Source organism: Hippichthys cyanospilos, chromosome 12 (genome assembly GCF_059441005.1).
Source record: "Hippichthys cyanospilos isolate Australia breed blue-spotted pipefish chromosome 12, RoL_Hcya_1.0, whole genome shotgun sequence".
Lineage (NCBI taxonomy): Eukaryota > Metazoa > Chordata > Actinopteri > Syngnathiformes > Syngnathidae > Hippichthys > Hippichthys cyanospilos.
In genome coordinates this window covers 11,072,037-11,085,076 of record NC_142380.1, presented here as the reverse complement: position 1 = coordinate 11,085,076, position 13,040 = coordinate 11,072,037, and the positions used below count along the sequence as shown (strand labels likewise).

General features: G+C 39.6%; 1 protein-coding gene across 2 annotated transcripts; it reads left to right on the top strand.

Annotated features, from left to right (window-relative positions):
• The first annotated feature begins 188 nt into the window (after nt 1–188).
• On the top strand, nt 189–13,003 carry LOC148414825 (tropomyosin alpha-4 chain-like). Of its 2 annotated transcripts, XM_088430002.1 has the most exons (9): nt 189–494; nt 4,516–4,641; nt 10,239–10,372; nt 10,768–10,885; nt 10,954–11,024; nt 11,417–11,492; nt 11,979–12,041; nt 12,132–12,201; nt 12,681–13,003. In XM_088430002.1, the coding sequence occupies exons 1-9, from the start codon at nt 381–383 to the stop codon at nt 12,761–12,763; spliced, it is 855 nt and encodes a 284-aa protein (XP_088286128.1). In that variant the 5' UTR covers nt 189–380; the 3' UTR covers nt 12,764–13,003. The 2 variants fall into 2 exon arrangements, with proteins under 2 accessions (XP_088286128.1, XP_088286129.1); XM_088430003.1 differs by lacking the exons at nt 189–494; nt 4,516–4,641 and adding an exon at nt 8,635–8,990.
• The last annotated feature ends 37 nt before the right edge of the window (nt 13,004–13,040 follow it).

Genomic DNA, 13,040 nt, shown 5'->3' with positions numbered 1-13,040 from the left:
GAGGGGGAGGGGTGAAGGGAGCAGTGGTCCAAATAAGGATATGTGCTGCCAAAACATCTCCACCACGTTGCTCCTCCAGAAGCATTTGAGAAGTTTATATTAGGGAGGGGAGGGAGGGTTGCAGAATATGTTGTAGAGTTAGGGAGGAGGAGGGAAGAGGGGTGGACATGTCGGGGTTGTCACTGAGGGACTGAGGTTGTCTCCACTTTAAATCACACGCAAATCCAGCGGACCTTCACTTTGTGCATCCTCCTCCTTCTCCAACGAGCTGTTCTCTCCTCTCTTGTCACTTCTCGCTCTGTATTTCCAGCTACCCGGCGCTGCCTGCAATCCATTTTTCCCCCTTAACTGACGCGTGAAAACCAAACAGAATCATCACCATGGAGGCCATCAAGAAGAAGATGCAGATGCTGAAGGTGGACAAGGAGAATGCCCTGGACCGAGCGGAGCAGGCCGAGACAGACCAGAAGGCAGCAGAGGAGAAATGCAAACTGGTGGGTTTAAATTCATTGTCAACGTTTTCTTTATTTATTTTTTCTAGGAGCATATCTATTCCAATCATTATAACAGAAAGCATTATAAATATTGTTCGCAAGATTTGAGTGATTGTTACCTCTCTCAACAATTGCGTCCCTTTTCTCAGCGGGGTCAAAATGGGTAGTAAGAATAATTATGGCGATTCATAGACACTGTTTTTCATAATTGGACATTAAGTTTGCCAAGTAGTCTGAGCCATAATAAAACAAATGAAAAATAAATGCCTTGTTTAAATAGTTGCCTCATAATTTTACAGCTCCATTTCCACATTTTAAAACGGTAATTCTCAGTATTGTTCACACTGTGACATAAAAGCCACCAAGTAATTTTCAGATGCCTTATCCACTTCCAAGAAACAAACACCTTCATAAAATAGATGAAAAAAACTGGCATTACCTGTAATCACATCAGTTCATATGCGCTACTGTTCATACTTTGGTTTCAAGTGGTTGTTAGATGAATAAGCCGCTAAATGCCTTCCTCAAATAGGTGCTTCACGTACTTGATACCTCCCTTCTCATATACTTGTACAAAAGGTCCGGTATTACTGTGACTGCAATTCTTTTCGTAGATCCTGTTGTCCACACTCAGGCATTTCAACCATCAAGTAGTTTTCTGTTGTATTATCGTCCTACAAAGAATAAACACTCCCGTTTTGCATCAGAAAGTAAAAAAGGTTAACTGCTATCATCGTCGACGATTTTGGATTAGAACATTGAGGCCTTAGCTATCTGCTGGATCATTACTTAAGACAAAAAAAATTCCTCCCTCAAATACGGTTCATTTTCAATTCGTGGATGCTATTGTTAGGCGCCTCATTATGGATGTTTTCTTCTGACAAATAACACCTTGCTTTTTTCATCCGCTAATAACATGTAGCAATATCTTCATAGAGATGATTGTTTGCAGAGAGAGCCAATAAACCTCTGAAAAATAAATACCCCCTTAATAGAATCAGGAAAACAGGCTGGGATCTTCAGTGACATCAGCTCATAGATGAAGGTATTCACACATAGCCATTAAAGCATGAACCACTGAGCTAATCAAGTAGTTGACCAGGACTTCACTTATTAAAATAAAGGCCTCTGTCCAATAGACATTTACTTGCCTTTTCAACTCTGTGGCCAAAACAGCAGCACCCAGCCATACATGTAAACAACCTCGCGGATGAATGAAATTGTGGAGACTTATCACATTTTATAAAGGATTAGAATGGCAATTAAAGCTCCTCGCAGATTGATACGCAGTTGGCGCGTAAAGTTGTGTAAACCTCCCTTCAACGAAAGGCCACTTGATAGGAGCAAAGTGGAACGTGGAGATGTAAGACTATCCCAGAGGTTGCTAAAAAAAGACAATTACCGCTCTGTGGGAGACGGTGTCAACACAGTGGTGTGTCAGGAATGACAGAGAGTCAGAAACAATGCCAGGAGCCTCTATTAAATCAAATGGGAGCCCCCCTAACCTCCTTAAGAGAGTTGCCCACCAGGCTCATCTTCCACATAGGGAAGAGTCAGCATGAAATTCTAGACGATGGAGCGTTTGTTTGCGCTTTCTTAGCTATTCTTGGGCAACCTCAAGAGTGTGGCGAAAGACAAAATATGGCATCAACGTCCACCAGCTGCAGTTAGGCCACGTTCCTCATGGAGGGTCGACTCCAGTGGAGCCAGAACCCACCAAAGTCCTGTCATCAACCCGCTGGATGTTCTGCCATGTTGGCAATGTCAATCTGCAACAACTATACTATATAACCCAGAATGGCATGTTGAATGAGGTGCAGACCTCCGCCAAGGCTAAGAAGATTGGTCTTGGCCAGCTCTGGGGATGCAGCTCCATCTGGTGGGCCACTGCCCTGCTCGGCCCCTGATGTAAGGGGGCTGTAGCGTGAAATCAGAAAATATGGTCTTAGTCCCCCTATTAAAGACAGTTTGTATGTATTAGTGTGTTTCGTAAAACAGTGACCATGAGCCCAAAATCAATAATTGCCTCCCTCAAACAGACACCTCCCTTTAGGTTTTGTGGTACAGGATACCAATTTTTCATATTTCATACATGCAAACTAATGAGTATGAACCCAAGCTTATCAAGTAGTTCTTTGGTACCTCACCCACTAAAAACAAATAAAAACACCCTCGAGTAGATGTTTCCTTTTTCTAATCAGGAAAAAAACAGGTCATAACCGCAATACCTTCAGTTAAGAGATACTACATCAGACAACATTGCTGAGCTCATCAAATAGTTGCCTGTTGCCTCATCCACATGACAAAATAATCTTTCCCTTACATAGACCCCTCTTTTCGCCTTAGGAAAAATATCAGACAGCACCTTCTTTGAACATACATCCCCTTTACTTTTTGTTCTAATAATGATGTGACTGTACTCACATCATAGATTTTATATTGTTCATACTCATACATATTAATGATTTTATTGCCTGGTACTTCATCCTCCTATGACCAAATAGACGCCTTCATTTTCCCATCAAGAAATCAAACGGCAGTGAATTACAGTCATTATTTAAGTGCACTGCTGAGCCCGTGAATGTAGTACCCCAGTACTCCATCTACTTAAGAAGAAAAATCATCACCCTTGTACTGACAGCTCCTTCTTTCCAACAAAAAAAGGCATTAAGTGTAATTACTTGAGTTCAGTTGCTGAGCCCATCATTGTACTGTAGTTGTCTCGTCCACTAAAGACAAAAGTCTTACTTAAAAATGAACTGCTTGGAAAAGCATATATTCACTTTATATTAATTAAACACCTCCATAAAAAAGATGTCTCCTTTTTTTCGTCAGGACAAAAACAAGCAGGAACTTGAATCATTTCAATTCAAGGATGCAATTGCTCAACCTGCCTGCAGTTTCACCGAGTTAATAAGCACATTATGAAACCTACAATATATCAGGAAAATATGCCAGAAAGTTGTCCTCATGTTACTTTAATAAATAAATAATAATAAAATAAATTCATATATTGTAATACAACAGTAAAACGTTTCATATTATTCCCACATTGCCTATAATTGGTGCCACCCACTATGTGAAATCAATTTTATAAATGTGACATATTTACTGATAACTGAAAAAAATCCAACTTCTGCCATAAAAAAAGAAATAAAATTAAAATTAAAATAGCTGCCATACCCTAGACACCTCCCCATCGTGATTAATGTCTACAATACTCATGAAAGAATGTCTACATTTGACATCCTCAAAAACAAAATACAATTTCAGAATACAATACAAAAATTGTATGGGGGGGGGGGGGGGGGGGGCTGGGAAAAGGCTTTGTTTTGTGGCTTTTTTTTTCAGGCACTTTGGAATTTTCTTTGTTCTATTTTAGACTAACTTGTAATCTATATACTCTTAAAAACTAGATAACCGTTGTTGAAAGTCAAGTTATATTGCTTTTTTACATTTGTTAATGATGAAAATGATACAACTTTGGGCATACCTATACAGTTTTTAAGATAATCTTATTTTGACTCGGTTCAGCGAGTCAAGGGAATGGTTTTCGCTTTCCTAGAGCAGGCTTTGCAAAAATAATTGAGAAGCACTGAACGACACACAGATAATGAAATGCTTCAAGCCATTATCACAATTTCACCTTCTGACATCAACCAAAACAAAACTAAAATGTAATTTTATTCACGACCTCAACCACCTACAGTTGATGATATAAATGGATTGGATTTCATCAAACACTAATAGAATTTCTTCTAAAAGTGCCAGCACACAAATAGCATAAACTGTGCTTACTGTTAACATTGTTTCATTGTTTCATATCAGGGAAACAAAACTACCCAATCTGTCATGACAGATGCTAGCATAACAGCACAGCATAGCAACTGTATACCACTTGGTAGCAGCCCTGCTACCATCTTTTCAAGATGTTCCTACCTTATGATGTGATGACAGAGCAGTCACTCCGCTTTCTCCCGCGACTTAGCGAGCCACAGTAACACTTGACCTGATGTTTCAGCTGGAGGATGACCTGCTGGCTCTGCAGAAGAAGCTGAAGGGAACAGAAGATGAGCTGGACAAATACTCGGAGGCCCTGAAAGACGCTCAAGAGAAACTGGAGCTGTCAGAGAAGAAGGCTGCCGATGTGAGTTGGCCCGTTGCGATGCCACCAGAGGCGTATTTTCCACATGAGGGAACCCAAAGTTGCGGTTGACTCGCAAAGTATCGATAGCCACGTTTGCAGAGGGACTTAGAGTAAATGTATCAGATGTGAAAGCAAAGCAGAGCTTCCTGTCAATCAGATTTCTTTTCATCCTAACTTTTAGTCACATACTTTAACTCATGCACTGCCAATACTGCCAATGCTGCCAACTTTTGTAGGTGTCAAAATACACAAAGGATGAGGTAATCAATACACAAAGGTTCTTGGTCAAACAAGCAATACTCAGAAGAGCACAAGTGGAACTAAGCTGGATGTCATTATTTTATTCACAACCAAAAGTAACAATTTGTCCTAAAAAAAAAAAAAAAAAAAAAAGTGCAACAACATACTATACCAAACATCAATGTGTTAAATGGAACATACATTCAACTACTGGTAACAAAAACACATATGATAAGGATTAACATCCTTAAAAGTTGAAGTAAAAGAATTTCACAAAGCATTCTAGTAACCTAAGGTAAGCATAACAGGCAAATAATAATTAATAGGCAAGTCACCTGATGCTCAGACTTGACTCCTATGGGCAAATGGTTTCCGCATTCCATGCTTGTGGATGTCACAAAAAAAAAAAAAAAATCAAGCATGCATTTTCTGTATTGGTTGCTACAAATCACAGCAGTTGCTGCGTTTGTGCTTTAGTGACAGAAAATGGAAACTACACTAGTGTTCATATTAGCATTAGCACATGGTTTGGTTCAGCACAGGTTTCTGGGCTTGTACCAGACATTCTACAGTACTTTGGTCCGTGTTGAAATACAAACAATCCGTTTTGTATTTCTTTTTAGATTTACAGTAAGCTGTTACCACAGTTGCCATACAGAACCTCCATATTTAACATGATGTCTTGATTTAGTGAGTTTTCAACTTCTTTTGTAATGTATGTCCAGCACCGTTTATAAAAAGTCGAGCCAACTCGCACGACAGACGCTATCTTGTAGCCTAGCCTGTGTAACGTACACTATGCAACAGTACGTACCTGCCACCGTATTGATGCGTCATAACTTCATCATGATCAGTGGTGGTGATTTGGAATGAAAGGCAGTCTTGTGCAATTGGTTTGCTTAATTTTTCAATAAGAACAAATCTCTTGGAGCACGACACAGGTGAATCACAGGTTGAACATCAGTGCTTCGATTTCTCAATTTGAACATTTCTAATTTCAAATGTTCATACCCTCATCACTTCGCCTTTTTAACCATAGAGCTCATCACCATTGATTTTCTGCCAAGTTGGCCGTCTGCTTTGCCAAGTGTTGGGATCTAAGATGGCTCTGTGAAAATCATGTGACCTCTTTCAGCCAATCAACATCTGTAGCCAAGAAGCTGCAAGATCTTCTGATGGCCAGAGTCTGTTTATACGGCGCTGTACTGCACCTATGTATTTAGTTGCACTTCACTGTATTTCTTGACAAGTTTTACAACGTCATATTTTGATAGGGACGTTTTCTTGACGATGAATATTCATTATAGTTAGTTAGTTAGTTAGTTAGTTAGTTAGTTAGTTAGTTAGTTAGTTAGTTAGTTAGTTAGTTAGTTAGCTTGATTATGGGTTCTAAACAAAAATAACATCCTATAAAAGTATGGAAAAAAACATTATAGAAAATTTCTATTAATTTCATGCAATTTAAGGGAAAATGCCACACTGGGATATATATCGGACTGAAAACAAAGTTGTGTTATTTTTTTTCGATGCAATTTTCAGCAATGTAGTTAGTTATGGCGGCTCGGTGGTACAGTGGTTAGCACGTCCGCCTCACATTTCAGGGATGTCAATGTTTTGTCCTGTACCATACCAATTCTATGATTAAAGGTAAAGTTGAATCCCCCCACCCCATGAGATTCCCCCCAAAATAGCAGGATTTTACCAGTACGGTCGACGGGGAAGAGATTTTCCTTCATGTGGCCCCTGAGCTAAAACGAATTTGACCTCCCTGATGTATTTATATTTTTCCTTCTTTTCCATACACTATTGTAAGCAAGTTTACAATATATTGTATGGAATAAAAGAACAAAACACAAAACATATGCCCCAAAAACCACATACCACCTAATCTTTTTCCTATTGTTGTTATGTGGGACTCTCCAAACAAACAAATATGAGTAATGTATTTTGTAAGTGTGTGTGTGTGTGTGTGTGTGTTTGTGTGAGGCAGCATTAGCACTCCTGTAGGGGGTTCTTGGTACGTTTTGTCTCAAGTGCAGACACAAAGTGGGCCAGTCCGCAGTTGAACAGGAATGCCAGGAATGCAGGCTAAAGCAAACACTGCACAGTCCAATGAAATCAACGTTTGGGCCTTATTTGAAGCAGCACTTACTAACTCATTCTTATACTCATACTGACTCATATACAATACGTATATGATAGTCAAGATCCTTGAATTCGAGGTTATGATATTCACTCTGTGGGATTCCACTTATGTTGAACACAAATCTAATAATTATAAAACAATGTTCATAAATCTTGGTTCTATCTTTCTGAAAAGGTGTGCATTTTAGGTGTGTCAGACAGCATGCCCCAAAGCGCCCCCCCTCCCCTCTTTTAAAGATAGAAAAAAAACTGCAAGTTTATTTGATCAACACAAAATTCTCAATGAACTGGACCTAAAATTGAACAGGAAGATTGACATTTTGATCAGAAGGAAGTCTTTTGATCAAATTCCATGGAATTGGAAAAAGTGACCCTCAAATAGACGTAGATATCCCAGGCAGATGGGTGTCGCTAACTTATGAAGCTTTATCAAATACAGTGGAGCCTTGAGATATGAGTGACTGGATTTACAAGTTTTTTCTTGATACAATCAGTTGTCAAGCAGTGATTTTTTTTTTTGCTTTGACTTCTGAGTTTGAATTTGAGACACATGAAAAGTCAACACATTAATGAGCTTGCATGCTAATATGACGCTACTGTGACGCCAATATGTAGAATTAATGTAATCTTTTAAGTAATAGATATCCTAACAAATGGTGCAGCAACACATGTAGACAGACGATATGACCACACTCACATATTCATTTATTTATCCTCAGCGAGGAAAAACTAATTTTACTGCTTGTACTGAAAATCCAAGAGAAGATCTAAGTCCCTCGTACTTTATTATATGAAACAATATGTGGAAAAATAGATACAATTTTGGATTAGACCAAGCACACACACATGCAGCCACTTAATGTTGGCCGCAGCACCTCTGTACCTTAGAAGTAATTGTTTATCATACTGTTGGGATTTCAAAAAATTGACATATAAAAAACCTTGCTCAACACGTTTATTCTGTAACTTTATATGTGTTTCCATCTCATCCATTTACAATCTGATAGCCAATCAGAGTAGGGTAAATTGGGGGGGAAATGATTATTAAATAGCACTGCTACAGCCCAACAGGCCAGTACAGTCTTTTTTTCTTTTTTTTTTTTGTATGCGTACAATGTCCAATGCACGAAGAACATGCTCCAAAGCTTGTGCGTAAGGGCTTATTTCCTCATTTCAGTCAGTGGAGGACGATGACACATAAATGTGGGAATAAAGCAAAAATGAGGAAGGAAAGGGAGGGGTGAGTGGGTGAAAGACCGAGGGGGTCATGCATCGGCGCTTGATGCCCCCCCATACTAACGAGACTCCCGTTACATTCGTCACCCCAACGAGACACGGACGTCACTCCTTTCCCATGTAATGAATCAGCTACTGAATCACATCAGAAGCCCCTTCCAACAACACGCCCCTTTAATCAGAACACAAAAATGCATTCGCCTTATAAGTCCACACTTGCCAAACTGTTACACGCACGCACAGAGGCGGACTTTGCTCACCTTTTCTTTTGCGCATGCTCACATTGATACAAAAGAAATAACTTCCTCCCCTTTTTTGCGCCATGTGACGTCACCCAAACCCAAACTCTTCCCAGGATTGGAGGAATTGGCCATAAATTTCCCTGCACAAGCCTCCTTCCACCCTCCCTCTTTGCACATCTCCACACTTCCCGCAACGTCCCTTATTTCCTGCCTGGGGAGGAGCAGAAAAGGCAAAAGAAAAAAAGTTTTCCGCAAGAAAGAAAAAAAGAAACGTTTTTTGTGTGGCCGCAAATACTCCGAGTTTTGGGACGCTTGGAGGCTCGTTCCTGTAGGTTTCTCTGCATTGTTTGATCGGGAATATCGAAGAGAATAATGGAGACTGTGAAGAAGAAAATTCAAGCCCTGCAGCAACAAGTTGATGAGGCAGATGAACGCGCGATGGCCGTCCAAAGGGAGTTGGACACAGAGAGGGAGCTACGCGAAAAAGTGAGCTTTTTCCCGTGCAAATGCGTCTTTTTTCTTGTTATTTTTACTACTCACGAAGCCTTAAAAGGCCCAATGTATGCCGTGAAGGAGCGCTCTTTGATCATTAATCTCAAAATGAAGTTTCACATAAGCCCCACCCTATAATTTGTTTTAAACCAAATGTTTTCCTTCAAAAAGTCTTCTGTTCGAGAAGATGAAACAATGGTCCGAGACCGTTTTCATGACTCATTTGGGGTGTGTTATGTAACAGAGAGCTGTACTTCATTCAGTTTGGAATGTATTAATCAATGGAAAAATAAACATGGAACGGCACTCTGGGCTCTTAAAAAGTGTGCAATGTTTAAAAGAGAGACTTATTACGTTACGTTAAAATGGGGTCCATTGATTGAAGTTAAAACATTACGTTTTACTTCTTTCAAACAATTGGATACTTCTTTTAATTGTAAATTTTCTGTTGAAAATTGTATACGGCCTACATGCAACATATACATATAGTTTCTATCATTTATATCGATATTTTCCCTAGAATTACGCTTTGGTGCAGCTTTTAATTGAGCTATAATTTTATGTTTGATTAATTTTTTATCGATATTATGTGTTTAAAAAATTATGTTAATTCAAAAGGTTCAAAAATAATGTTCATTGAATATTTAATTTGTTTATTTATTGTTTATTTCAATATATAAAACATTTCAAAGGCACACGAGACCTGAAAAATACTTTTAAATTCGATTCTGTCATTTAAAAGGGAAATTAATATAATACTTTTAGGAACTAATACTAACTTGATGAGGCATAAACTTTTTTGAGTACAAAAAAAGATCCAGTTGAGCCAAACATTCAAAATGAACTCCCAGGCTTTAACAGGAAGTTTCAATCAGACTATGTTATCAGCGCCACAGGAAACAGGCCCCGACAATACACCATCCCCAACATCCAGGGTAGGGTGCGGAAAAGGAGTGAGGGAGGGCTCGCGGGAACATGCATAGTGACGCCAGCTGTGCCTCTAGGGTTACATCAGCAGCAGTCTTGTTTGTAGGCCATCAGCAGTAGGTCAAGCTGCAGGAATTCCAAGTGATGTCATGAACAGTATTTGCATTAAAAAAAAAAAAAAAATACAACCACCAAAGGGAGAAGGGGGGCAGAAATTCCCGGTAGTGGTAGTGATCTCTATACAGTGTCCTTTTCTCCGGACAAAGCCTTGTATTCCTTTTCAACTCTGACACCTCCCTCCCTGTGCCGCTACAGGCGGAAGGCGATGTGGCCTCTCTCAACCGCAGGATCCAGCTGGTGGAGGAGGAGCTGGACCGGGCCCAGGAGAGGCTGGCCACAGCCCTGCAGAAACTGGAGGAGGCAGAGAAGGCGGCAGATGAGAGTGAAAGGTGACAGTCACAGTGGGACTACACTATCCATATTGCCAAACCACTGCAAAAAATATTGTCATGTTTTTATTTGGAAACATTTTAAACTCTTCTCTATGAAAACGCTGTGCAGAATACCACAAGCTTGTTTCCGTGTTAGCATTTGGCTCACAAGTATAGCATTATTTTTTTACCCCTGTAGCATGAACTCATATCCTGTTAGCATTTAGCTAACAGGTTTAATTCTGTTAGCTTTCTGTGAGCTTCTTTGAATGTGTAACTCATAAGATCTTTTACGGTTAGCATGTGGCTAATAGGTTTAACCTTATCTTTTTGAACATATGGCATACCAAAGGTTAATATCATAAGAATATTGCTTTAATTTTCTGTACGTCGATCACTGTCACCTTTTGCAGGGGCATGAAGGTGGTGGAGAACAGAGCTATGAAGGATGAGGAGAAGATGGAGATCCAGGAGCTGCAGCTCAAGGAAGCCAAACACATTGCAGAGGAAGCCGACCGTAAATACGAGGAGGTATGACAAGTAATCTGCATGCTTTTTCCCGTTGTGTGTTTCATGTGCTGTCATTTATGTGTCAACAGGTGGCCCGTAAGATGGTGATCCTTGAGAGTGACCTCGAGAGAGCAGAGGAGAGGGCGGAGGTTGCAGAAGTGTAAGTGGTTTTGAAATGTGTTATATTCTTTAGGTTTGCAATGGAATTCTCAATGCTTAATAATATTTGTCAGCTGCAGTCCAATTTGACGAATGCCTGTCATATTTTGTGCGCTTTTCTATTCTATTATTTCATGGAATCAAAATGAACTAAAGTCGCTCTCATAGCTAAATGTACAACTTGGGCAGTCCAAGGCTGTGGGCCATACAGGGACCCCGGATGGCATTTGATTGGATCCACCATGCAATACTAAATTCAAAACAAGGGCAAATGGTTTAATATGGCACTTGGAGTACATTATTAAAATAAATAAGATTCCCCCAATGATAATTGTAAAGTAGATTCAGTATATCAATGTCAGAATCAGTCACTTGTTGTCTCCATCCTCACAGGAAGTGTAGCGACCTGGAGGAAGAGCTGAAGAATGTCACCAACAACCTGAAGTCCCTTGAGGCCCAGTCTGACAAGGCAAATTTTATTGTTTTGTTTTCAAACTGCCACCACGTCACACAGCCACAGAGCACAAATGTTAGCATCTTTAGGCTATTCTCAATGAATCAGAGAGTAGCTTGCAAGCTAACATATGGCCAGACAAGTATGTTAGCTTCATTTAGAGGTATTTGCTTCTCTGAATTAAAGAAGCCACCAAATAACACCTGTTGTTAAATGCAAATAGCTCTCATGCCAAACTCCATGAACCAGGAAATAGCATGCTAACTAACACTTAGATGAGCTTGGGCTATTTTATCTTTGGCTTGAGAGATTTTTTTTTTCTCCAATATTGGAAGCATTCCTCCTTTTTAAGAATGCAAATGACGTTCCTAAGCCATGCACCATTCTAGCATTGAGTGCAAACATAAGGACAGGCAATCAAATGTGATTTAACTATAGTGAAGAGGAACATGATGTAATTTCAAGAAACTATTTGTTTGATGTGTTTTCTTGTATTTGCAGTACTCTGAGAAAGAGGACAAATATGAGGAGGAGATCAAGGTCTTGAGTGACAGACTGAAGGAGGTCAGTGAATATCTCATTTCTTCCACCTAAGTCCATTATGGCTGTGTTATATGCACGATTCATTTATTTTTATTTATTTATTCTTTTAAGGCGGAAACCCGTGCAGAATTTGCAGAAAGGACAGTGGCCAAGCTGGAAAAGTCCATAGATGACTTGGAAGGTTTGTCTTATTCCAGAATTTGTTTTTGTGTTGGTTTTTCCTCAGTTTTCCCCCTTCTACTAAGCCTTACCTGTCTTCTTCCTCTTTCTTTTTCTTGCTGCCCTCTGGTCCTGCTTTTTTATCCGCCTGCCTTCTGACCTTCAGACGAACTGTACAATCAGAAGCTGAGTTACAAGGCTATCAGCGAGGAGCTGGACCATGCCCTCAATGATATGAACACCTTGTAAAAAAAAAAAAAAAAAAAAAAAAAACCTGCCACAGTTGCTGCTCTGTTTTCACTTTTGCTCTCCTGGCCTGGTCACAGCAATGGTGGGGAAGCGCCTTTTTTCCTCTACATAGCTCTTCTTTTTCCTCTTAAAGCTCAATAAAGACATCTTCTATTTTATCCTGTCTCCCTTCTTTTTGGTTGATCATGTTTTGTTGTCATTGTGATATTATCATTGTAGAGTGTATCTGACAGTCATTCTCTCCAATTGCAGATAATCTATCGCATGCGAAAGAGGAAAACATAGGAATGCACCAAGTCCTGGACCAAACACTGCAGGAGCTCAATAGCTTGTAATAAAACCAAGAAGAAACCATTCCAATGAAGTTTTGTAAAAGAAAACATTCCCTCCAATGCATTGCTCTCAGTCCAACAATTGCCACAATGATAGTAACAGTAGTAGTCATTTTTATATATTTATGGTTATTTGTTTTCCTTCCTGCCCCCACTTTTTTTATATTGGTTTTGGGTCCATACTATAATAAATTTTGGTGCTGGACAGTTTTGTTGAATAAAACCTGACAAGGATGACAATCATGCTCTTGTTGTTTATTTCCCCTGGGGAGATTAGGAC

Coding starts and splice junctions, on each gene's coding strand:
- LOC148414825 (XM_088430002.1), top strand. CDS start 381: ATGGAGGCCATCAAGAAGAAGATGCAGATGCTGAAGGTGGACAAGGAG. Junction 4,642..10,238: donor CAGAGAAGAAGGCTGCCGAT/GTGAGTTGGCCC, acceptor GTGCCGCTACAG/GCGGAAGGCGATGTGGCCTC. Junction 11,493..11,978: donor TTGAGGCCCAGTCTGACAAG/GCAAATTTTATT, acceptor TTGTATTTGCAG/TACTCTGAGAAAGAGGACAA.